Source organism: Bos grunniens, chromosome 9 (assembly GCF_055505025.1).
Source record: "Bos grunniens cultivar Pamir isolate PY7600 chromosome 9, Bosgru_T2T1.0, whole genome shotgun sequence".
NCBI lineage: Eukaryota > Metazoa > Chordata > Mammalia > Artiodactyla > Bovidae > Bos > Bos grunniens.
Window position 1 is genome coordinate 102,908,317 of NC_141173.1, and position 25,964 is coordinate 102,934,280.

The 25,964-nt window shown below is 50.2% G+C and overlaps 1 protein-coding gene and 1 pseudogene across 1 annotated transcript; one reads left to right on the top strand and one right to left on the bottom strand.

Annotated features, from left to right (window-relative positions):
• Positions 1-13,726: 13,726 nt before the first annotated feature.
• On the top strand, positions 13,727-25,641 carry TCP10L (t-complex 10 like). The gene is made up of 7 exons (XM_086316691.1): positions 13,727-13,861; positions 15,694-15,909; positions 17,687-17,800; positions 19,001-19,159; positions 21,698-21,806; positions 23,288-23,391; positions 25,423-25,641. The coding sequence occupies exons 1-7, from the start codon at positions 13,727-13,729 to the stop codon at positions 25,585-25,587; spliced, it is 1,002 nt and encodes a 333-aa protein (XP_086172817.1). The 3' UTR covers positions 25,588-25,641.
• Positions 14,724-14,806, bottom strand: LOC147366491 (U4 spliceosomal RNA; annotated as a pseudogene).
• Positions 25,642-25,964: the final 323 nt, after the last annotated feature.

A 25,964-nucleotide genomic window follows, 5' to 3' on the forward strand; every position in this document is an offset into this window, starting at 1 on the left:
TTTGTTTGGGGAAAGAGGATCAGGAGCAGAGGGAAAAAACCCTTGCAGTTTTGTTTTGCCCTGAAAAAGGGGAAATTGTGTTTCACTTCCTGTCGTCCTGTGTTAAATCCAGCACTTTATCCTGAGGGTCTGTGTGTGGCCCCTGAGGGGCTTGGGAAGTTCAGGAAGATGTCATAAAGTTAAGATAATGGTGGGAACAGATTGTTCTAGAGTTTGCACTGTCTTCCGACAGCCAGACCCGGGGCTGCGATCCCCGAGAAGAGGACGTGGACGACCCGGCCAGTCGACGGTTCCCCGCTTTCACTTGTCCTTTCATTTCATCAGAGCTGATCTTCTGTTGAGGAGAAGACTCTCTCCCCCCTCCCCTCCCACGCTCCCCACCTGGGGACCCACACCCCCGGGTCTCCACGGGCTTGGAAAGCAGAGTAAGATCAGGGATAAGTCTGGGTGCACAGACTCCGCCAGCACGTCCGGTCCACGAGCCCAGGGACGCGCGCTGGTGACGCTCTGTGTGCCTCACACACAAGCAGAATCAAAAACTAAACACTGGTGAACCCGTCGTTCCGACCCATCCTGATCCTAGTTCACCTGGGTCTTGGCCTGCAGTTCACCCTGATTCTCCCTGTTTCTGTTCAGCCTGAATTTTTTTTCTTTCTGTTTTGACTTCATGACATGCAGGATCTTAGTTCTCTGATCAGGGATTGAACCTGTGCGCCCTGCAATGGCAGTGTGAAGTTCTTACCGCTCTATCACTAGGGAAGTCCCTGTTCAGCCTGGTTTGAGCTTTGGAGTCAAATAGAGTTTAGTTCCATCTGGCTTCCCCACTTAGCAGCTCTGCGGGGTGCATGTGAGGACACCTGCATGCAGGGTCCCTGTGTCTGAGACTCTTACACGCGCGGCGCTGTGCACCATTATCTGGGACATCACGGGCGCCGGACACGGGTGCTGCAGTCGTCATTAACCTCCATCCAGGGCTTAAACTGCTAACAAAACTCTTTTCTCCCAACGAGTGATACAATTCCACACCTGACTTCAGTTCCATGTGCTACGACACCTTCGTTGCTGAGGCCTAAGCTGGAAGCTTCAGGGGGTTTTCCAACAGTGAGGATTCCTAGCTGCGGTGTGTTCTCCGTGTTTCAGGCGCCGTCGTGCGCGCACCTGTTACTGCTTTGAGCTGCAGAAGGTACAGGCCTAAGCCCTGCATTGTGGATGGAGGCGCGGTGGCTCAGAGAGGCGAGGCCACTCACTCCAGGTCACCGGGCGGTGAGCGGCAGGGGCCGGGTGCTCCCCGCCCTGCTTGCCCCAGAGCCCGCGTCTCAGCCACACTGCCCACGGCGTCCACGCCTACAGCAGCCTCACTCCTGTGTGTGTGGAAAGTCCAGGTCTCAGCAAGCCGCCGCGTGACTGCGTGACTTTTCAGGCAATTTGACTTGTATTCCTTCTTGCTTTAATTTTATCCGGTTTTCCTTTCCAGCTGGACCACCAGCCCACATATTCTTCCTTCTCTGCATCATGCAGGTTCGCCTGCCTCTTATTTCCTAAGAAGGTGCATTTGGAGAGTCGTCTAAGCTTTTGCAATTGCAGAAACATACCCCCTGGTACCTCCAGCGACGCCTCCAGGAACACGAGAGGATGTGTTCGTTCCAGCTGAGGGCTGGCTGGAGACCACCAGCTCATCTCCAGAGATGCTGTGGTTCATGGTGACGCCCAGGAAAGCTGGCCCTTACTCAACTGCTCAGGGACAGAAGTTACACAAACGCAGGAAAGAAATGGATTAAATCATTTCAATGCATTGAAAACTTGGAGAGACCTTAAAAGCTACTACCCCTTAACTGCATATTCACAGTATACCAAAACTTTCTAAATTATAAATATTCTAGCTCAATAGGTAACATAAACATTAATAATTATGTATTTTCTTTTTAAATATAAAAGGAAATAATTATATATTTTAAAATATAATTATTTATATAATATATAAGTAATTATATGTTTCCTTTTAAATATAAAAAATCAAAGTTATAGAGTAAAAAAAAAAATTCTGCTTCTTTTTCTCAGCATACTGGTGTGTTCTCCTTACTTCTGGAAGATGGTATTGTCCTTTAAGAAGTTTGTTGTGATCTGCACAGTCAAAGGCTTTGGTATAGGCAATAAAGCAGAAATAGATGTTTTTTTCTGGAACTCTCTTATTTATCTATGATCCAATGGATGTTGGCAATTTGATCCCTGGTTCCTCTACCTTTTCTAAATCCAGCTTGAATGTCTGGAAGTTTACATACTGTTGAAGCCTGGCTTGGAGAATTTTGAGCATTACTTTGCTAGCATGTGAGATAAGTGCAATTGTGTGGTAGTTTGAGCATTCTTTGGCATTGCCTTTCTTTGGGATTGAAATGAAAACTGACCTTTTCCAGTCCTGTGGCCACTGCTGAGTTTTCCAAATTTGCTGGCATATTGAATGCACTTTCACAGCATCATCTTCCAGGATTTGAAATAGCTCAACTGGAATTCCATCACCTCCACTAGCTTTGTTCGTAGTGATGCTTTCTAAGGCCCACTTGACTTCACATTCTGGGATGTCTGGCTCTAGGTGAGTGTGAGTGATCACACCTTCGTGATTATCTGGGTCGTGAAGATATTTTTTGTATAGTTCTTCTGTGTATTCTTGCTACCTCTTGAGCCCATCTTTGCATGAAATGTTCCCATGGTATCTCTAATTTTCCTGAAGCGATCTCTAGTCTTTCCCTATTGTTTTCCTCTATTTCTTTGCATTGATTGCTGAGGAAGGCTTTCTTATCTCTCCTTGCTATTATTGGGAACTCTGCATTCAGATGAGTGTATCTTTCCTTTTCTCCTTTGCGTTTGGTAAAGAAAGAGTCAAATATACAGAACGTGATAAATTTGCTTTACAGGACTCTGTGCTTTTCTTGCGACATTTCCTTCTGTCCCAGCATGTGAACCCCAGAAACCCTTCTGTGGTGCCCGTGCCAGTGAGCAGATTTGGTCCACGGGGGACAGGCTCCCAGAGGGCGGCTCTGGCCAGGGTCCCTGCAGGACTCAGGTTTTGGCAGGGACCCCATGCCGCTGTCGAAATTTCCATGTATGAGTGAACGAAGGTCTCTGGAAGCCGTGCCACATGGAGGAAAGGCAGGGAGAAGGGGCATCACCTCTGGGGTTCTGCGCTTGTTGGAGGAGCCCTCACACCTGGGGAAACTCACCAGAAGGGGCTTCACCGAGGGGTTGGGTGAATGGCACCCCACTCCAGTACTCTTGCCTGGAAAATCCCATGGGTGGAGGAGCCTGGTAGGCTGCAGTCCACGGGGTTGCGAAGAGTCAGACACGACTGAGCGACTTCACTTTCACTTTTCACTTTCATGCATTGGAGAAGGAAATGGCAACCCACTCCAGTGTTCTTGCCTGGAGGATCCCAGGGGCGGGGGAGCCTGGTGGGCTGCCGTCTATGGGGTCGCACAGAGTCGGACACGACTGAAGCGACTTAGCAGCAGCAGCAGCATTCAGCCAGGGCCCCCTTTCTCCTTCTAGACCGAGGATCCACACGGGAGCTTGGAGTCTGGACGATGTGTGAGCAGGGCGGCAGCTACCAACGTTTTGTAAAAGTCTTCTCCTGCCTTAACCACATTTGGGCCGCAGCGTAATTTTCAGTTCAGTCACTCAGCCGTGTCCGACTCTTTGTGACCCCATGGACCCCACGCTGTTTATGCAGCTGCACAGATGGACCCAGAGATGACCACACTAAGTGAAAAAAGTCAGAGACAAGCACCACATGCTGTCACCCACGTGTGGGATCTAGAGGACGACACAGATGAAGCAGACAGAGAGAGCAGGCTTTCGGTTGCCGAGGGGTTGGGGAGGCCGGGGGACGGATGGCCTGGGAGCTTGGGGTTAGCAGACGCCAGCTGTTACAGACAGGACGGATAAACAAGCAGGTCCTACCGTAGAGCTCAGGGAGCTGTCTCCAGCATTCCATAATAAACCATATGGAAAGAGTGTGGAAAAGAACACATGTCTGTATACCTGGGTCACTTTGCTGTATGGCAGGTTTTTGCACAGCAGTGTAAACCAACTGTATTTCAATAAAAGATTTTTTTAAAAAGCCCTCATGTGATGATGAGCTAGTAGATATGGAAAGTGTGTGCACACGCGTGTCTGTGTGGGCATCACATGTCTCTACACTGAGCTGAGAGGAGCTCAGCTAGTTTTCGGGGAAGATGACAGTTACATCAGATCTTTCAGATTTGCTTCAAAGGCAACTTGGATAGCTGCTGTTAGGACGCGTGGCCCCTGGCTTGCACTCCTCCCCACGCCTGGACCAGGGGCAGTGATGCTGTGGTCCTGAGTTTGTGTCCCTCTCCTCACCCTCCCGGCAGAGCCTGGGGGCGGGGGGGCGGTCAGTGCAGCCGCCTCATCCCTGCCACCCTCGCCTTCTGCTGCCACAACCCCCCCACCCCCGACACTCGTGCCATCACTCTGATAACACACAGCTCAAAGGATTAGGAGAAATCGATGCTCATTTTCCCAGGCACGGGTTTGTTTTCTTACAGAGGAGTCTCAGATTTTGTCTCATTGCCAGTCTGATATCATCTCAGTGCATAACAAACGGGAAACACAGGAAGGCACAGTGAAACGGGAAGTCGCTGTTACATAACCGCCCGTCGCATGCAGACGGGGTCACCCAGTACCTGCTGTCTGTAGCCTGTCTTCCCGAGGGGCCACTCTCTTGGATCAGCAGACGTGCTCTGCGTGTGGGGTGGGCTTCCTGGCGGGTGGTGTGACTGCCCCCCCTCCGTGCCCTCCGGCCAGTGCCGTCTGCATTCTCTCGCCTCCTCTCTGCTCTTCCCCCAGACGTGAAAATGGCCAACGTAATTACTATGCTTATGAGATCAATTGGAAAGTGGCTAGTGGGCTTTAAATTCTCGTCCTCGAGAGATCAATCATGACTTTCTAATCACACGTGTTCTCGCCCTTCCCGACGTCTTTGCCTCTGTGTGTCTCTCAGGAGGGTGTGATGCCTGCGTCCACATGACTAACCGCGCTGCAAGGCTGCTCGTCCCACGAGCGAACACTGCGGTCCTCAGTCTCGGACTGATTCTTCCAAAGAAAAAGTGTCCCTCTCAACTGTAAACTCACAGGTTAAAAACTTTAGAATTTACTGCCACTTCCTTATTATTAAAGTGATCTATTCTGTCATAGAACATATAGGAAGCTGTAAAGTAAAATAAAAAAACATTTTTCGTTTTTTTTCAAATCCCACCACTTAGAGACACTGTTTGCTAAACTGTTGGTAAATTTCCTTCCAGTGCTTTCTATCAGGTGCTGCTTCACACAGTTTGTTGCTGTTGTTCAGTTGCTCGGTTGTGTCAGACTCTCTGCGACCCCATGGACCACAGCACACCAGGCCTCCCCGTCCTTCATCATCTCCCGGAGCTTGCTCAAACTCATATCCATTGAGTCAGTGATGCCATCCAGCCATCTCATCCTCTGTCATCCCCTTCTTCTCCTGCCTTCAATCTTTCCCAGCATCAGGGTCTTTTCCAATGAGTTCACTCTTCACATTAGGTGGCCAGAAATTGGAGTTTCAACTTCATCATCAGTCCTTCCAATGAATATTCAGGAATGATTTCCTTTATAATTGACTGGTTTGATCTCCTTGCAGCCCAAGGGACTCTCAAGAGTCTTCTCCAACACCACAGTTCAAAAGCATCATTTCTTCAGCGCTGAGCCTTCTTTGTGGTCCAACTCTCATATCCATACATGACCACTGGAAAAACCATAGCCTTGACTAGATGGACCTTTGTTGGCAAAGTAATGTCTCTGGTTTTTAATATGCTAACTTTGTCATAGCTTTTCTTCCAAGGAGCAAGCATCTTTAATTTCATATCTGCAGTGATTTTGGAGCCCCCCAAAATAGTCTGTCACTGTTTCTATTGTTTCCCCATCTATTTCCAATGACGTGATGGGACCGGATGCCATGATCTTAGTTTTCTGAATGTTGAGTTTTAGTTCAGCTTTTTCACTCTCCTCTTTCACCTTTATCAAGAGGCTTTTTATTTTTCTCTTTGCTGTCTGTCATAAGGGTGGTGTTATCTGCATATCTGAGGTTGCTGCTATGTCTCCCTGCAATCTTGCCAGCTTGAGCTTCATGCAGCCGAGCATTTTGCATGATGTACTGTACGTATAAGTTAAATACGGGGTGACAGCATACAGCCTGATGTACTCCTTTCCCTACTTGGAACCAGTCTGTTGTTCCACGTCTGATTCTAACTGTTGCTTCTTGACCTGCATACACGTTGCTTAGGAGGCAGGCAAGGTGGTCTGGTATTCCCATCTCTTTAAGAATTTCCCACAGTTTGTTGTGATCCACACAGTCAAAGGATTTAGTGCAGTCAGTGAAGGAGAAGTAGATGTTTACAAAGTGGATTCTTTTCTCCATTTAATCTGTAATCTTAAATAGCTTCTCAAGTCATTATGCTTTGAAATGTTTGGAAATCAGCGTCACAGACAAGGTGGTGGTAAGTCGCTTCAGTCGTGTCCAACCGTGTGCAACCCCAGAGACAGCAGCCCACTAGGCTCCCCTGTCCCTGAGATTCTCCAGGCAAGAACACTGGATCAGGTTGCCATTTCCTTCTCCAATGCATGAAAGTGAAAAGTGAAAGTGAAGTTGCTCAGTCGTGTCTGACTCTTAGTGACCCCATGGACTGCAGCCTACCAGGCTCCTCCGTCCATGGGATTTTCCAGGCAAAAGTACTGGAGTGGGTTGCCATTGCCTTCTCCAACAGACAAGGTAGGGGATATCCTATAGCTGAGCCTTTATCTATGCCACTAGCTATGACTTTACAAAAGGTTCTAAGAGACAGAACTTGTGTCCAGGGTATAGGAGGGCTTTGTATGGGTTTGATTTCAATTTTTGTTGTTCTTAGTAAATAGATGTAGAGTTGACACAGAAGACTGTGCATTTCTTTGGTTTTCTTTATAGATCTATTAGGCCAGGAATTGGGGGAAGAAACACTTTGGGGGGCTCGCCAAGGAGACACTGGGAGTGGATTCTCCTACCGTGGGACCCTGCAGGACCCCTGACCCTATGCGCCACCCCGCGGGACCGAGCCGCAACCCGGCGGAAGCACCGCCCCACCACTCCGTCAGTGACCCGGGACGAACCTTCCAGTCTGGCTCCACGCAGCTCTGGGAACCTGCACTCGGGCCACCAAAGCATGAGTTTCAGGGACAGGCCCGCCCTTTCCTGTTTCTCAGGCTTGTGGTTGCAACGAGCTGGCTGCTCCCCCAGCTGTGACCCTGCTCGGGCAGCCCCCCGTGGGTGGCAGCTTCCCACAGGGCTCTGGGGTGCGGGAAACGTTGAAAGAATCACACTTTACCAAGTAGTCTTCTTCATTTATCGACATTGAACAAAAACTGAAACCACATTTACGTCTAACTTCTGCAGGCTGGGGGACCTCGGGGAAAAGGGACCCTCTGACCTGACTCTCAGAAGGCAGACGGGGGCATGGAGAGATGGAGTCTGCCCCATGTGCTGAAATCTTGTGACCGAGAGAAGAGGAGCTGGTGTTCACAGAGGACCCCACTCAGCACCAACTGGGCTCCTCAACCTGGCATGTTCAGTGAGATCCCAGAGCCAGGAGCATATTTGAAGTCATACTCCAAATTCAGACACCTTGGTCACGGTTATCTAGACATTCTCCCCGGTGTATTTGAAGAATATTACAATCTGGTCAAACTGTTCTTGTTAAGAGGATTCTCTAACTAGACACCTTTAGGAATGTACTTTCAAACTGTTTTCTCAGTGGGCAGCATTAGTCACAAATAGTCTTTCTACTGAATCACAGGATCATGCCTTCGTAGAGCTAAGAGACCAGAAATGCCTTTTTCTTCCAGCACTTTCCTAGAACTCCCAGCAACAGCCAGCACGGTTGAGAGCATGCTTTCCCTGACACGTGGCGCCCCAGGGCCTGTGTCTGGGTCCTCTAGTCCTGCGGCTTCGCCAGGAAGCCCTGCTCTCCTGCCGTCCAGGGTCTGCAGGCCTGGGGTTGGCCCCTTCCCCCACCTCCAGGGGCGTCATCTGATTTATTTCCCCAGCTGCAGACTCACACAGCCACGCTCCCTCTGTGTCTGCAGGGACCCTGCTGTCCTTCTACCAAACAGCAGATCAAAGGGCAGCTTTGCGTCCTCGAGGACACGGGCTGAGAGAAACGAGGCCTTGCTCTGTGCTGCACACAGAAAGCTCGATGTTAAACACATGGCGGGCGGTCAGCTGGGAGGTGGAGTCCTGCCATCGTCAGATCCCTGTGCGGGTAACCTACTGCACTGACTTTGAACTGACTGTACCCAAACCGCGTTTGTGAACATTTAATTGTCTTTTAACTTCATGAAATCATAAAGCTAGCCAGAGTATTGGGAAGTGTGGTACGCGTGTGCCCCTTTAAGGCGGGGAGGCAGTTTAGAATCCACCGCTGTTCTCTGAGAAGTAGTGGAGGGGTCAGGGGGGCTCCAGGACCCCGCCCCATGACCGCCCTGGACTAGGTGAGGCGGAAGCTCTTGTTGGGTTGGCCGAGGGTGGGGGTGTCCCCAAGACTGCCTTTGGAGCTGATATTCATCCTGTTAGAGAAATAGGAAAGAAGTATCTTTTTAGAGTCACAAAAACTCAAGCCAACTTCTGAGTGAAACTTTAGTAAAACCTGACTGGGGATGGGATGATGGAATTATTAGTCTGTTCATTAGTCTTTGCTGTTGGTACTTTTGATTATTTTTCTTCACAAAACAAATGCTTTTAACTTCTTACTTATCTGTCACTGTGGTTAAATTGTTCATTCCATGTTTAATATAGTTTGAAGTTTATGAATAAATGCGTTTGTTTGCACACAGCCGTAGGTGTCATCGTTTCAGCTGTCCTTGTAAGCCTGCCCCCTCCCCCAAGTCCTTGGCCCGGGGACAATCGCTGATGTGCTCTGTTGCTGTCATTCAGTCGCTAAGTCATGTACACTCTTGTGACCTCATGGACTGCAGCACACTAGGCTTCCCTCCTTTGGTATCTCCTGGAGCTTGGTCAAACTCATGTCCATTGAGTCAGTGATGCCATCCAATCATCTCATCCTCTGATGCCCCCCTTTCCTCCTGCCCTCAATCTTTCCCAGCATCAGGGTCTTTTCCCATAAGTTGGCTCTTCGAATCAGGTGGCCAAAATATTTGAGTTTCAGCTTCATCATCAGTCCGTCCAATGCATATTCAGGACTGATTTCCTTTACAATTGACTGGTTTGATTTCCTTGCAGCCCAAGGGACTCTCAAGAATCTTCTCCAACACCACAGTTCAAAAGCATCATTTCTTCGCTGCTCAGCTTTCTTTATGGTCTAATTCTCACATCCATACATGACTACTGGAAAAACCATAGCTTTGTTGGCAAAGTAATATCTCTGCTTTTTAATATACTGTCTAGGTTGGTCATAGCTTTTCTTTCAAGGAGCAAGCATCTTTTAATTTCATGGCTTCAGTCACCATCAGCAGTGATTTTGGAATCCAAGAAAATAAAGTCTGTCACTGTTTCCATTGTTTCCCCATCTATTTGCCATGAGGTGATGGGATTAGATGCCATGATCTTATTTTTTAAATGTTGAGTTTTGAGCTAGCTTTTCATTCTCCTCTTTCATCTTCATCAAGAGGCTGTTTGGTTCCTCTTCACTTTCTGCCATAAGGGTGTTATCATCTACATATCTGAGGTTATTGATATTTTTCCTGGAAATCTTGATTCCAGCTTGTGCTTCATCTAGCCCGGCATTTCACATGGTATACTCTGCATAGAAGTTAAATAAGCAGGGTGACAATATACAGCCTTGACGTACTTCGTTCCCAATTTTGAATCATGTAAGTTGTTCCATGTCTGGTTCTAACTGTTGCTTCTTGACCTGCACACAGATTTCTTAGGAGACAGGTAACGTAGTCTGGTATTTTTATCCCTTTAAGAATTTTCCAGTTTGTTGATATCCACACAGTCAAAGGCTTTAGAATGGTTAATGAAGCAGAAATAGATGTTTTTCTGGAACTCTCTTGCTTCCTTCATGACCCAACGAATGTTGGCAATTTGATCTCTGGTTCCTCTGCCTTTTCTAAAACCAGCTTGAACATCTGGAAGTTCTCAGTTCATGTACTGTTGAAGCCTTGCTTGAAGGATTTTGAACATTTCCCTGCTAGCATGTTAAATGAGCACAATTGTGTGGTAGTTTGAGCATTCTTTGGCATTGCTTTTCTTTAGGATTGGAATGAAAACTGACCTTGTCCTGTGGCCACGGCTGAGTTTTCCAAATTTGCTGGCATGTTGAGTGCAGCACTTGAACAGCATCGCATTTTAGGTTTGGAAATAGCTCAGTTGGAATTCTATCACCTCTTCTAGCTTTGTTTGTAGTAATGCTTCCTAAGGCCCACTTGCCTTCACATTCCAGGATGTTTAACTTTAGGGGAGTGACCACACCATCATGGCCATTGTGATTGTCCAGGTCATTATGACCTTTTACGTAAAGTTCTGTGTATTCTCGCCGTCTCATCTTAATATCTCCTGCTTCTGTTAGGTTCTTGTGGTTTCTGTCCTTTATTGTGCCGGAAACGTTCCGGCTGTACTTGCCGAAAACGTTCCCTTGAAATCTCCGATTTTCTTGAAGAAATCTCTAGTCTTTCCCATTCTGTTATTTTCCTCTATTTCATCACACTATTCACTTGAGAATGCTTTCTTATCTCTCCTTGCTGTTCTCTGGAACTCTGCACTCAGTTGGGTCTATCTTTCCCTTCCTCCTTTGCCTTTCACTTCTCTTTTTTTCTCAGCTGTTTGTAAGGCCTCCTCAGACCACCACTTTGCCTTCTTGCATTTCTTTTTCTTTGGGATGGTTTTGGTCACCTCCTCCTGTTCAGTTCAGTTCAGTCCCTCAGTCGTGTCCGACTCTTTGCGACCCCGTGAATCGCAGCATGCCAGGCCTCCCTGTCCATCTGACTCTGTGCGACCCCATGAATCGCAGCACACCAGCCCTCGCTGTCCATCACCAACTCCCGGAGTTCACCCAGACTCACGTCCATCTAGTCACTGATGCCATCCAGCCATCTTGTCCTCTGTCGTCCCTTTCTCCTCCTGCCCCCAATCCCTCCCAGCATCAGAGTCTTTTCCAATGAGTCAACTCTTCACATGAGGTGGCCAAGTACTGGAGTTTCAGCTTTAGCATCATTCCTTCCAAAGAATACCCAGGGCTGATCTCCTTCAGAATGGACTGGCTGGAGCTCCTTGCAGTCCAAGGGACTCTCAAGAATCTTCTCCAACACCACAGTTCAAAAGCATCAACTCTTAGGCAGTCAGCTCTATCCATAGTTCTTCAGGCACTCTGTCTATCAGATCTAATCCCTTGACTCTATTCGTCACCTCCAGTGTATAATCAAAAGGGATTTGATTTAGGCCATGATGTTCAAGCTGGTTTTAGAAAAGGCAGAGGAACCAGAGATCAAATTGCCAACATTCACTGGATCATGGAAAAAGCAAGAGAGTTCCAGAAAAACATATATTTCTGCTTTATTGACTATGCCAAAGCCTTTGACTGTGTGGATCACAATAAACTGGAAAATTCTGAAAGAGATGGGAATACCAGACCACCTGACCTGCCTCTTGAGAAATCTGTATGCAGGTCAGGAAGCAACAGTTAGAACTGGACATGGAACAACAGACTGGTTCCAAATAGGAAAAGGAGTACGTCAAGGCTGTATATTGTCACCCTCCTTATTTAACTTCTGTGCAGAGTACATCATGAGAAATGCTGGGCTGGAAGAAGCACAAGCTGGAATCAAGATTGCTGGGAGAAATATCAATAACCTCAGATATGCAGATGACACCACCGTTATGGCAGAAAGTGAAGAGGAACTAAAAAGCCTCTTGATGAAAGTGAAAGAGGAGAGTGAAAAGTTGGCTTAAAGCTCAACATTCAAAAAATGAAGATCATGGCATCCGGTCCCATCACTTCATGGGAAATAGATGGGGAAACAGAGGAAACAGTGTCAGACTTTATTTTTCTGGGCTCCAAAATCACTACAGATGGTGACTGTAGCCGTAAAATTAAAAGACGCTTACTCCTTGGAAGGAAAGTTATGACCAACCTAGATAGCATATTCAAAAGCAGAGACATTACTTTGCCAACAAAGGTTCGTCTAGTCAAGGCTATGGTTTTTCCTGTGGTCATGTATGGATGTGAGAGTTGGGCTGTGAAGAAAACTGAGCACCGAAGAATTGATGCTTTTGAACTGTGGTGTTGGAGAAGATTCTTGAGAGTCCCTTGGACTGCAAGGAGCTCCAGCCAGTCCATTCTGAAGGAGATCAGCCCTGGGTGTTCTTTGGAAGGAATGATGCTAAAGCTGAAACTCCAGTACTTTGGCCACCTCATGCGAAGAGTTGACTCATTGGAAAAGACTCTGATGCTGGGAGGGATTGGGGGCAAGATGAGAAGGGGATGACAGAGGACGAGATGGCTGGATGGCATCACTGACTGCATGGACGTGAGTCTGGGTAAACTCCGGGAGTTGGTGATGGACAGGGAGGCATGGCGTGCTGCAATTCATGGGGTCGCAAAGAGTCGGACACGACTGAGCGACTGAACTGAACTGAACTGAAGTGAGTGGCCTAGTGGCTTTCCCTACTTTCTTCAACTTAAGTCTGAATTTTGTAATAAGGGGCTCATGATCTGAGCCACAGTCAGCCCTTGGTCTTGTTTTCTCTGACTGTGTAGAGCTTCTCCATCTTCAGCTGCAAGAACATAATCAATCTGATTTGGGTTTTGACCACCTGGTAATGTCTGTGAGTAGAGTAGTCTCTTGCCTTGTCGGAAGAACATATTTGCTATGACCGGTGTGTTTGCTTGACGAAACTCTGTTAGCCTTCGCCCTGCTTCATTCTGTGCTCAATGCCACACTTGCCTGTTACTCTGAGTCAGCCTTAATCCATTTTCATAAAGGCCCGGGTTTCCTTAAAACATAAAGGAAAGACCGTCTGCTGAGAGTGATTTCAGAGGATGCCTTGTGTTTGCAGGAACTTGGTTTCTTGGGTTTGGCTCTGTTTTCTGCTGCTGTGAGGTGCGGCGGTGGTGGACATGCCGTCCCCTCTAGCCCGGTTCCTCCTCGTGTCTGCACGCAGCCTGGCTGCGAGCCGCAGGAGTCTCCACGGCCGAAAGCCCACAGCCTGAAGGCAGGAAACCTGCCTACTCGTCCCCTGCCTGAGGCGCCCGGGGGCAGGGCCAGCATCCCTGCTCCAGGGTGGTGTCCCTTGTCCCCGGTGGCCCGCTGGGGGTGTTAGAGAAGCCACCCCTTCAGCACGGCGGGCAGAGGGTCCATTCTAGCAGTCTGGGCAGCGCCCCTCATGCTGCGGGCAGAGCGGGGTCCTCAGTTTCCCACGGAGACCCTCCTGAGCACAACCTTGGTTGCGGGGCCAGCCAGAGTCCCGTCTGCATGGCTCGATGGTCTGTGAGTTAAAGTGTCTGCGCTCCACCGCCAAGGAGCACCTGTGTGTGGCCTCTCGGTCCTCCATGAGAGCTTGGCAGACACCACCATGGCCGGTCCATGAGTCAGCTTTGTAGGCACCACACAGGCCGAGCTGGGCTGTTGTGAGGTGGGGGTCCCATGCTGCAGTGGGAGGCAGCCTGCACCCCCTCCCTGCCCACCAACCTTCTGCTCCCTCCTCAGAATGCTGAGGGCTCACCTGGGGGCCGAGGAGCTGGCGGAGACGGAGCCTGGCTGCCCAGAAGACGGCGGGGCCGGGCCCCAGCCTGAGACAGTGGCCGGGCGCTCCCCAGAGGATGGTGGGGCTGAGGCCATGCTGGTGAGTGGGGCACAGGCCTGGGGGTGCAGGCCTGGGGGGGAAGGTCCATGGGGTGCAGGCCTGGGGATGAAGGTCCATCCAGGGGGTGAAGGTCCAGGGGGTGCAGGCCTGGGGGTGCAGGCCTGGGGGTGCAGGGCTGGAGACAGCAGGCTTAGGGGCAGTGCAGCCCTGGGGGTTAAGGTCCAGTGGGTGCAGGCCTGGGAGGTGCAGGCCTGGGTTTCTCAGCTCCTGGTGTTGACCCACTCTTGCCAGTCGTTGCCCGACTGTGTCCTGGGCACCCAGCTCTGGAATGCCCCTGCTCCCTGCCCTCCCTTCGTGACCCGCAGGTTCTGTGTGGGGAAAGTAACTGGGGTCTGGAGGACAGGGAACCATGCCCAGGCTTCTGGGGCCTCGTCAGCCCACCCCTCTGCCCAGAAGCTCTGCGGCATCAGCCTTCACGAACTTGGTGTTTTTAGAATAATTCCTACAGGTGAGGAGAAGAAGAATATGAATTTAATTCACTATGGAAATGCAATGACTTTCCCACTGTTTCTAGAAGAAAATGAGAGAATAATATAATTACTAATTTTCTCTCAAATTGTGTTTTTTTTCTTTTAATAGTTAATTTGCAAATGTGATGTTAATTACTTTTTGGAGGTAATCTCTATAAAAGGAAAATATCTTCCTCAAGTTCTAGAGTTTTTTAAACTTATTTTTCCCTCCTCTAAGTCTCTCTACTAAACTGTTTCTAAGGTAGACAGATTAATACCTTCTTTTCTGAAAACAGCTTTTATTCTGATATACAAACAACATTTCCTTTGTTGTACCCAACAGCTTATATTTCTTTCGTAAAAAGATGATTTCCACCCACTTTTTATTTTTATTTTATTTTTATTTTTTTTCAATTAGCAATAATCGCGCCTCAGATAAACCTCATTGGCTACGATACTGCCACTGCGCAAAGCTGGAATCCACCCACTTTTTAAAAAGTACATTTACTTCTTTCCTTGTCCTTATTTTTGGCTGTGCTGGGTCTTCCTTGCTGTGCACGGGCTTTCTCCAGCTGTGACGAGCAGGGTCTCCTCTCTGGTTGCGGTCCACGGGCTTCTCATGGTGATGGCTTCCCTTGCCGCAGAGCACAGGCCCCAGGGTGCTCAGCCTTCGGTGCCTGTGGCGCGTGGGCTCAGCAGTTGTGACTCACGGGCTCAGTAGTTGTGCTGCGCGTGCTTAGCTGCCCTCTGGCATGTAGGGTCTTCCTGGACCAGGGATTGATCCAGCAGCCGCTGCACTGCGAGGTGGATTCGTAACCACCAGCCTGCCAGGGAAGCCCCTTATATTTCTAATTTTGAAGCCTATTTTGTACTTTAACATGGAAAGCTGGACGTAACTGAGTGAAGAAGTGCAAAGCAACAGCTGACATCTACTCCCCGTTTTTCATTCTCCGCGCTGAGTGTTCTATGCATAGCTTTCCCCTCTCATAGCAATGGCCTGAGGTCGCTTTGTATCATCATCTTAGAGGAGCAGAAGCTGAGGCCCAGAGAGGTTAAGTGCCTTACCTGAGGTCACACAGAAAGGAAGGGGGGCAGCCGAGGCCACAGTCTGGGTCTGAATCCCTTCAACGCTCACATTCTTCAGTCCAGGCTGTCCTGATCCTTTAGGATAAGCTGAGGGGGAAGAAGCCGAGCCCTCTCAGCCTCCTTCTACCCCAGTGGTGTTTAGCAGGAAGGGTCAGCCTCCTGAGCTGTTTGTGTCACGTGGACCTGACTCGGTGGAGACGCACGGAGGTCTCCTGGCTGCGTCCGGCCCAGCGGCCGCGAGCTCCTGACAGCAGTCCTTGTTCTCTCCTGTTGCAGCGGCTGCAGCAGGAGGTCTCGGGGCTCCGAGAGGAGTTCAGGAAGCAGGAGGCCCGCTGGGCGGCCACCCACCGTGAGCTCCGGGCCCAGATGGATGCGCTGGTGAAGCAGAACCTCGAGCTGCGGGCTGGGCTAAGGGCCTCGGAGCGGCGGCGCCTGGAGGCCAAGCGGAGTGCGGCGGGCTCGGTGCACTTGAGAAGACGCTCAGAGGCTCGGGTACCGGGGCTTCTGTTTGCCAGCCCAGAGCACCACCCGCAGAGCCGCGTGCTTGGCGCTGGGTGACCGTGGCACTTCCCGTGCAGGAGGCGGGAGGGTTTGCCTCCTCTGGTCAGCTCCACACACCACGAGCAACCAGTTACAGTCGGGAGTGGCCAGGGCGTTCATGGGGGCCCCGTGCGTCTGTCTGCAAAGACATCTGCTAACACCAAGCAAAAGCACGTTGGGTGCTGCCCGGGTTTACGGGGGGCCATCTGTGCTTGCTTTCTGCCTCCATTGACCCCTGTCACGACCCCTGAGGTGGGTGCGTCTAACCCCAGCGTTAGTCACATGGCTGGGAGCCAGAGTCCAGACTCGGACCAGCTCGCTGACCCCAGAAGCAGCCTACGGGCCCCAGGGCTCTGTCCAGCACTGGGACCACTCAATGGAGAGATGGGAAAGAGCTCACCCTGCTTCCCCGCACACAGTGCCCGGCTTCCAAGTGTGGGTGGCCGGGCCGAGCGCAGGCTGCGGAGTTGGTGGGGTGGCCGGGGCTCTGTCGCTGTGTTGGCATGTTCCCCCATTTGCATCTAAAGAACTGGGCCATTTGAGCTGCGTGTGCAGGAGTCAGCAGGAAACCACGCAAACATCCTCGAAATGTAACTGGGGGTTTCCTCTAGCGGATCAAGGGAAGCGCTAACACTTCTTGTCTGCACTCACTGTGTGAGCTTCTGAGTCTGTAGTTCAAGGACTTGAAACTGAAAAATGAAAGCCACTCAGTCGTGTCCGACTCTGCGTGACCCCATGGACTATACAGTCCATGGGATTCTCCAGGCCAGAACACTGGAGTGGGCAGCCTTTCCCTTCTCCAGGGGATCTTCCCAACCCAGGAATCAAACCCAGGTCTCCCACATTGCAGGTGGATTCTTTACCAGCTGAGCCCCCAGGGAAGCCCAAGGACTTAGGGTATCTCTGATATGACGGATGGGCCTCCCTCTCTCATCTCTCTCTCTCATTTTGAGCTCTTGTGCTTGGCGGGCTTCCAAACATCCCTTAGGTCTGTACACAGTCCCCATCACAGGGTCATGGGGTTACTTAGAGGGTCCGGGCCTGCCCTCCAAAGCAGGCCTGACCTGACCTGAAGGGAACAGACACACATGTGAATTGCACACCTTAGGTGCACACAGGTGTATCTGTGTGCAGACACGACTTCAGGGACAGAAGATCACAAGGTCAGTGACCACTCACGAGCACACTGGACCAGCCTCCGCCCACCCCCCTGCACCCCCGCCCCTCCCCGCCCAGCCCGCCTCTGGGCTGAGTGGTGAGTAACTCAGAATACCTCCTCCCACCTGCGGGATCGGGCTGCTTGCTTCAGAGCTGGGAGGCTACGGGTCTCCCAATTCAGATCTTAGATAAACTGAGTGATGCTAGAAACGGGGGCGTGTTTTCTTCCTTCTTGAATCCTTTCTCAGCTGAAGACACACAGCGCAAGGAAACAAATTAGGTGCTGGTTTCGTTGCCTTGGGGATCTCGGGGTATTTTCAAACAGTGAGCCATGACACACAGCACCACAAGGCACACAGAGGCGCCTTGTTTCGGGCGCGGCGTGTGTTCCTGGAGAGCCTGCAACACACCGAGGGGAGGACCCCACCCCGGGCCCCCAACCTGGTGTCCCTGTTTTTCCCAGGACACTGTAGTTACTGTTGAATGGATTAAATGTGCATTTCTCTCTGTTACTGTACCTCAGGAGATGTGACCACGCTTCCTGAATTTTCTGTGTGATAAATTGTCTTAGGTGTCAGAGTCTACTTTTGGGAAAATGTCCCCTCTGCCAGCTGATACAGGGATAACGCCAAAACACGCTGGCCAAAGTCACAGCACAGCGCTCCTAGGACTGCCGTCAGGAAAGGTGACTTCCACCAGCTGACTCCCGGGTTTGTTGTCTGTGAAAGGAAGCGGAGGCTGGGGACCCAGGCCCACGTGTCTCCGCAGCGTCCCAGGGGGACCCTGCCTCCCTGCAGGAAATCCCTTGCCGCAGGCTGCAGGCTCCCTGGGGCCCTGAGGGCAGAGGGCCTGGCATGGAGCTGGGCACGGGCAGGAGGGCCGTACACCTGGGTCCTTGCTTTATTTCCACTAATCCAGCCTCGGGCCAGGGCCCAGGTAGCCACAGCCGCGGCGCTGTCTCCACTAATCCAGCCTCGGGCCGGGGCCCGGGTAGCCACAGCCGCGGCGCTGTCTGGCTTGTCCTCGTGTGTACCTGCAGCCATCGCGTCTCCTCGCGGCTCGTGCCCTGGACTCTCTCCATGCGCAGTCCACGCTGCTGTCTGGGGGCCTCCTGCGGGGTGTTATTTGATCCCAGAGGCATTTTCCTGGCTAAGGGCAGCCCCTCTTTAGGCAGTCTTACTAGCAGCATATTTGCTACTTCAGCTCTGAGGCATCTTCATCCTTGGAGGCCAGCGTCTGGTAATGGGTGACTTGGGCTGAAAAGCCCCCAGACTCCTGGGGATGACCACGTGTCCTGCCCTCCTGCCCCAATACCTCTACTGAGCAGAAAATATTTTATTCCTTGAAGGAGGGTCTGGGATCTCCTAATCCAGGTGTTTATTAAAAGTAGGAAAGCTATCTTTTTTGGGTTGTTGGGGTGGGGAGTGTCTGAAGCTCCAGCGCTGTGTGGAGTCGCTGGTTTGCTTTGGGACGAAGCTTTCTCTTATGTTCTGTATTGAACTGAATTAATTAGGAGCGTGCAACATAATTCCTTAATCAATGCACATGCAAGTGAAGAATTGGTGTGCTCAGAACTGAAGGTTATCAATTTTTGAATAATGCAAAGGGTAGAAAAAATGTCTGTTGTATGTTTTAAAATTCAGTTTTGAGCAATTTGTTTTGCCATGATAGCGAACCTCTTTCAGACAATCCATGCTAACTTTCCTCAATTCCATGTGAACATGGGCTGTCGCGTGGGAGATGAGATACACCAAGAATTCTGCTTTGCAGCACGTGAACACAGGGCTATAACAAAGTAGCTTCTGTGATGGAAGATGAGGTATTTGCTGATATTTTTGGATAATGATTGTCATTGATGCAAAAGTACTCCCATGTTTGTTTTCAGCCAATAAGCAGAGAGACAGAGAAAACTGACTCAGGGAAACCGATACCATGTGAAGATGGAGATAAAGCTCTTTCCAGAAGTCTTCAAGACAGACATGCAAAGCCTCCTAGGAGGGAACAAGCCTCTGAAGAAAAGCCAGCCCCGTCTGAGGATGGAAAGGTAACACTGGGGAGCAGTGCTAATTTGTACACTGAAAGTCTAGATTTAGATGAAATCCCACTATGTCTAAAAAGGATACTCCATTTATCATTCTAAATAGTTTAAATTTTGCTGGGGACCAGCCCCAGCTGATCCAGGGTATTCGAAGGAGAGACGGCCTAGGCGACTATTTATATGCTAATTAGAGATATAGAGAACAATAGAATGAGGATAGCTCAGTAGGAAAATTCAGTGGAGAAAAGAGGCTGAGTAGCTTGGTTTACGCGGGAGACCAATAAAACTTCAAGACAAGAAGTTTGCACCACTTACGTAGGCCGCAGGCGCCCTCTCGAAGAGCGGAAGGTGCCTCACCCTAGACACCTTCTCGAGTGGGTCTTAGCAGCCCAGGCATAATTAGTAAGCGTGGTGGGTTCCGCGCTCCAGATGGAGACTCAGCTGGAAGTTAAAGGGAAGAATGACATGGGGAGACCAAGCGTTGGTGAGCAAGGCCCATAGCTTTATTTTTAACAGGGGCTTTTATACCCTAAGTTACACATAGAGGATAATAGGGGATGCAAAGTCAGCAGTCTTTGATTCTTATCAAAAACCAAGGTTTCTTTCCTGCAAATGTATCGTATACAAATGGTTTAGGTGATTTACATCATCTTCTGGCCAGAAGGCCTACTAACATTTTATGACTCAAGGACTTATCAACAAAGACTTACTTTCTCTAAGAGTAATTATTTCAAGGTTTGGCACCATCTTCCAAAGATAAAATTGCATTCCTATAGGGCGGATGTGTAATGGGTTTACAACAAAGAAAGAATTTATTACCTTAAGGGTCTAAAGTTACTAACACCAAGGCCACTACTTATTTTTTCTACATACCCACTATTAATTAATACACATTCAAGGATACGATTCAGGGGATGTAAAAACTTGGCAACAAGCATTGACTCATCAATGAAATCCTTTACTAGTCTTATTCTGACAGTTTCTAATTCTCTGAGAGCTCTAAGCTATTTGAATATCTTAAGCTTCCCGTGCCTCTCCAGGCTGGGAGACAGTAAACAATCGTATGCATAGCTGCAGGAGTCCGGGTAAACTTGTCAGGCGAGTTAGAGAGCCATCTGAGGGGATTGGATTTAAACACTCCTAATTGCCCAGGAACTTTATTAATTGGAGCTGTAAGTTAACTCTTTGACAGAGAGAACGAGATGGTGGTAGGGGACAGCCCCCAGTAAAGTCAGAGGTGAGAGCACAAAGCAATAAAGTAGGCAGACTCTGGTTTTTTGGGGGAAGATACTCGAGAATATCCGGGGAGACTCCCGAGGCTCGATCCCGCCTTTGCGTATGCTGAGCCTCCTTCCTCATGACCTTTGTCACGAGCAGAATGTCTCTTGCCGGCTCCTGGCAAAATTTATTAAGAATAATTATATTTTCATATATTAATGAATATTATTTGACTTTAATGCTAAAAAAGTAAATGAATGGAGTTGATTATCGTTTTCTCTGTTGTGCTCTGTATATTCCTGCACCTAAAAACAGCCCCTTGAATAACTGACTCGATGGACGTGAGTTTGAGTAAACTCTGGGTGTTGGTGATGGACAGGGAGCCCTGGCGTGCTGCAGTCCTTGGGGTCGCAGAGGCAGACACGACTGAGCGACTGAACTGAACTGAACTTCCTGTATAGCAGACCTTGAGAAACATTACCAATCAACTATTCCCCGATAGAATGCATTTTAAAAGAATAGCCCCTAGAAATAGAACCATCACGTGACTCAGCACTCCCACTCCTGGGCGCACATGCACAGAAAGTCGTAATTTGAAAGGATACACGCACCCCAGTGTTCATAGCAGCACTGTTTACAACAGCCAGGACACGGAAGCCAACTAAGTCTCTGTCAACAGAGGAAGGATAAAGATGTGGCACAGATACACAACGGAGCGTTGCTCAGCCGTGGAACAAGTGAAGTAAGGCCACCTGCAGCAACATGGCTATAACCAGAGAGTATCATACTAAGTAAAATCAGACGCAGGAAGACAAATACACATGATATCACTTATTCGTAGAATCTAAAATAGGATATAAACACTCAAAATAGAAACAGACCCACAGACATAGAAAACAAACCTATGCTTACCAAAGAGGAAACGGGCGCAGAGGGATAAAGTAGGAGTAACATGTACACACTGCCGCAATGAAACGGTAACGCAAGGACCTGCTGTATAGCCTAGGGGACTCTGCCCAATATTTTCTAATAACCTATAAGTGAAAAGAGGCTGGAGAAGAATATACATGTTTAACTGTATCACTTTGCTGTGCGCCTGAAATTAACACAACACTGCACACCAACTCTACTTCAGTAACAACAGCAGCAACAACAAAAATATGACCAAAAAAAAGGTCCTTGCAGCGCTGGGCTCAGGGCTGCTGGCGGAGACCTCGGACGGTTTGAAAACACTGACAGCAGAGGAGGTTTTCTGTGACGTTGTTTCTGGCCCTGAGGTGCGTGGCTGAGCGGGCCTGCGGGCTCTGTGCCCGTCCTTGCCCCTAGGTGCTCCAACAATCACCTCAAAGTCTGCAGAAATGGAGCGGCGGGAGGTCCCCAGCGCCAGCTGCTCTTGCGGTCGCCCCCCAGGACCACCGAGCCAAGGATGACCCAGGTGAGCCTCCTCGAGCAGGCTTTTCCTCCTGTTTGCTGTTTGCTCCCAGACGTTGGCTTTTGTTATCCTGTGAGTGTTTTATTATCCTGAAGATCCCGGGGCGAGCGCCTGTGGTTCTCAGCAGGTCGTCCACCGTGCTCTGACCCTCTTTCTCCAGTTCCCTCGGGTCTCCTTCTGCCAGTCTGCCCCGCACATCCCCCCTCTCCCCGCACACCCAGAGCTGGTCCTGGGGGCAGGCGGTCCACCACCCAGATGGGACTGTCCTCTCCGGGGTCCCAGCAGCAGGACCAGAGAGCCCCGAGCTCTGGACATGTCGGGGAAGGAGCCCTTCCCAAGTCCCTTCAGACCCACATGCGGACCTGCCGCCCTGAACCCCGCTTCTGCTCCAGCCGGGGCAGTGTGGCTTGGCGCCTTTGTGCCGAGCATGAGCTGCGGGTGCCCGAGGTCCCTGTGAACTCAGCAGGGCGATCAGGATCGCGTGGCTTCCAGAGACCTGGCCCTCGCCCTTAGCTGCCCGTCCCCCGCGCCAGTCCTCCTGGCAGGACGCCTGGCCTTGCCATCTCAGAGCCCGCCCTCGGCCCGGGTGGACGTGGACCTGTCTGCCTGCCTGGTGGGCCCCCGCCCCTCCCCCCCGCCGGTCCTCTGGGTCCGCCCCGGGGTCTCCCCACAGCCCAGGCTGGGTCTTCATCCCCTCGAGGGTCGATGCCGGCGACCCCTCGCCCCCTTGGGGAACCCTGCTCCCCCAAACTCAGTTTACTGCTGGAGCTTCCTGCTCCTGATGTACTGAGTGGGACGGCCCCCGCCCCACCCCAGCCTCAGCCTCCAGCCCTGTCTCCCCCGATGGGCGGTGCCTCCTTGGAGACACACCCCCCGACTCCGGGGACTGAGGTGGCGCTCACCCCCAGGACCCGTCTGCCCAGCAGACCTGCCGCCGTGGGGTCGGGCTTTTCTCTCCTCCCACCCATCTGCCTGCTGGCTCATCCGAAGCTCGAAGGCAGAGAACGGGCCTTTGGATCCATCACCCGACCCGCCTTAATACGTGACAAGGGGTGGATATGTTCTTTAAATGGGCTTCTCCAGCGGTGCTAGTGGTAAAGAACCCGCCTGCCAGTGCAGGAGACGTAAGAGACCCGGGTTCGATCCCTGGGTCAAGAAGATCCCCTGGAGGAGGAAATGATAACCCACTCCAGTATTCTTGCCTGGAGGACCCCACGGCCAGAGGAGTCTGGTGGGCAGAAGTCCATAGGGTCGCAGAGTCGGACACGACTGAAGCGACTTGGCAAGAATATTCTTTAAACGGTTCATGTTTCCTGCGTGATCAGTTGACCCTGTGTCTGTGTAACTGGCCCTCTGTTTTCATACTGATCTCATGAAGGAAAGAGAACGTGTTCACATCAGTTTACGTGGGTCTTGGAAACTAGAGAATGTGGTTTCGAGACGTGCGTGCACTGTTCTCTCAGCCTCGCATGCTTGCTCTGCAGAGACACGCTCCTCGCCCTCCAGGAGCGATGCAAGCAGGCTCCCCGCCCGGGTCCCGATGGATGAGCCCACGTGTTCCTCCCCAAGCGTCTCCGAGGAGCCACAGGTGGGTGCGTTGAGGGGGTGCAGCCCCCAGCACTGAGAGGGACGCCCCCTCTGTCTTCATGGGGAGAACAGAAAACCATGGTGATTCCAAATACCGCCCCCCTACCTGCTGAGGGCTGCAGCCGTGCCTCTATGTCGAGACATTTTTCCTAGCTTTCGCTTGGATGCATTTAGCACGTTGTCAAAATAAGAGAGATAATTTTCCATCACTTGGGTTCTCAAATTGGTTTTATAATAGTTTTACTTATAATTTTTAACCAAAACTATTAATAGTAAAAATCAAAGGCAAATATAGCATAATTACCTCCAACTGCTAGCTAGCAATCTGTTTATTATATACTGTATTTAAAACAAGAATCAGTAGTATTATTCAGTTCAGTAGTTCAGTCGTGTCCAACTCTTTGTGACCCCATGGACTGCAGCATGCCAAACCTCCCTGTCCATCACCAACTCCTGGAGTTTACTCACACTCATGTCCATTTAGTCAGTGATGCCATCCAACCATCTCATCCTCTGTCCCCTTCTCCTCCCACCTTCAATCTTTCCCAGATCAGGGTCTTTTCCAGTGAGTCAGTTCTTCACATCAGGTGGCCAAAGTATTGGAGTTTTAGCTTCAGCATCAGTCCTTCCAATTAATATTCAGGATTGATTTTCTTTAGGATGGACTGGTTGGATCTCCTTGCAGTCCAAGGGACTCTCAAGAGTCTTCTCCAGCACCACAGTTCAAAAGCATCAATTATTTGGCACTCAGCTTTCTTTATAGTCCAACTCTCACATCCATACATGACTACTGGAAAAGCCATAGCTTTGACTAGATGGACTTTTGTTGGTAAAGTAGTATCTCTGCTTTTTAACATGCTGTCTAGGTTGGTCATAACTTTTCTTCCAAGGATTAGGCGCCTTTTAATTTCATGGCTGCAGTCACCATCTGCAGTGATTTTGGAGTCCCCAAAAATAAAGTCAGCTACTCTTTCCCCCCTATTTGCCATGAAGTGATGAGACTGGATGCCACGATCTTAGTTTTCTGAATGTTGAGTTTTAAGCCAGCTTTTTCACTCTCCTCTTTCACTTTCATCAAGAGGCTCTTTAGTTCCTCTTCACTTTCTGCCATAAGGGTGGTGTCATCTGCATATCTGAGGTTATTGATATTTCTCCGGGCAATCTTGATTCCAGCTTGTGCTTCATCCAGCCAGGCATTTCGCATGATGTACTCTGCATATGAGTTAAATAAGCAGGGTGACAATATACAGCTTTGACGTACTCCTTTCCCGATTTGAAACCAGTCTGTTGTTCCATGTCCAGTTCTAACTGTTGCTTCTTGACTTGCATACAGATTTCTCAGAAGGCAGGTCAGGTGGTCTGGTAATCACATCTCTTTAAGAATTTATAGTTTTCTTCATGGAAGGAAATTTGGGCTTGAACGTATTTATGGTGTAAAAGTTGTTTAGTCTCTATGTCATGTCTGACTCTTTGTGACCCTCTGGACTATAGCCCCCCAGGCTCCTCTCCATGGAATTCTCCAGGCAAGAATACTGGAGTATGTTGCCATTTCCTCCTCCAGGGGATCTTCCCGATCCAGGGATCGAATCCACGCCTCCTGCATTGCAGGCAGATTCTTTACCGTCTGAGCCACCTGGGGAGCCCAGGTGCAGCAACATGGTGTAGAAGTAGGGAGCTGTGAGGGATAACTTCCCTTCCCTTCTCCCAAGAACAGCCCACATTCTGTTCTGCCCTTTCTGACGTCATAAGTAAGGTGCTTTTACTTGACTTTGGGCCCTCCCTCATGGGCTCACCGCAACGCCTCAGAAAGATCCCCGCAGCTCTGCGTGGGGCGACGTCTCCATCGGACGTTTGCCATTACCTGCTGTGCTGTCCCTCGGCCACCCTGGCCCAGAACAGGGGCGCTGGGGGCGTGCGCCTTCATGGAAGCCCAGAACATGGCCCTGGATGGGCCACGGAGCTGGGCCAGTGAGGTGCGGTGGCAGGCGTCCCAACCACGGTCTCCTCAGACAATGTGACGCTCTCTCCACAGGACCTTCCTGTAGAACCAGAGTTGCCCCCAAATGTGTCCCAGCATGAGGACACCAAGATGAAACAGGAGGAGGAGGGGGAGATCCAGCACCCCAAGGACAAGGTACGTGGTGGTGCCGTCCATCTTCCAGGCCCAGCTCCTGTGCTGACAGTCTACTTCCAGTAAACAAAGCCACACACTTCCCAGAGCAAAACAGATTTAAACATGATTTGTCTCGTATTGCCTGGAGTGTCTCCTTGCTCCACATTGCAACCCTTGAGAAGAGTCTCAGTCCCTGAAGGTCACGTCCATGTAGAGGGCAGGGGCAGGTGTTGCTGGGGGGCAGGGCTCTCAGGAAGCGGGTGGGACAGTAAGGCCACAGCTGCAGCCCCAGACGTCCCTCGAGAACCACAATATCTCGTAAATACTCACTGATGCCCAAATGATTGCCCAGATCCGAATTCGGCTGACAGTGTTTTGGCCTGTGGCAAGCTCAGAACCTTCCCCGTTCTTGCTTGTTGAATTACCTCTGGCCTAGATGAAGATGAACCTATGCTCTTTAG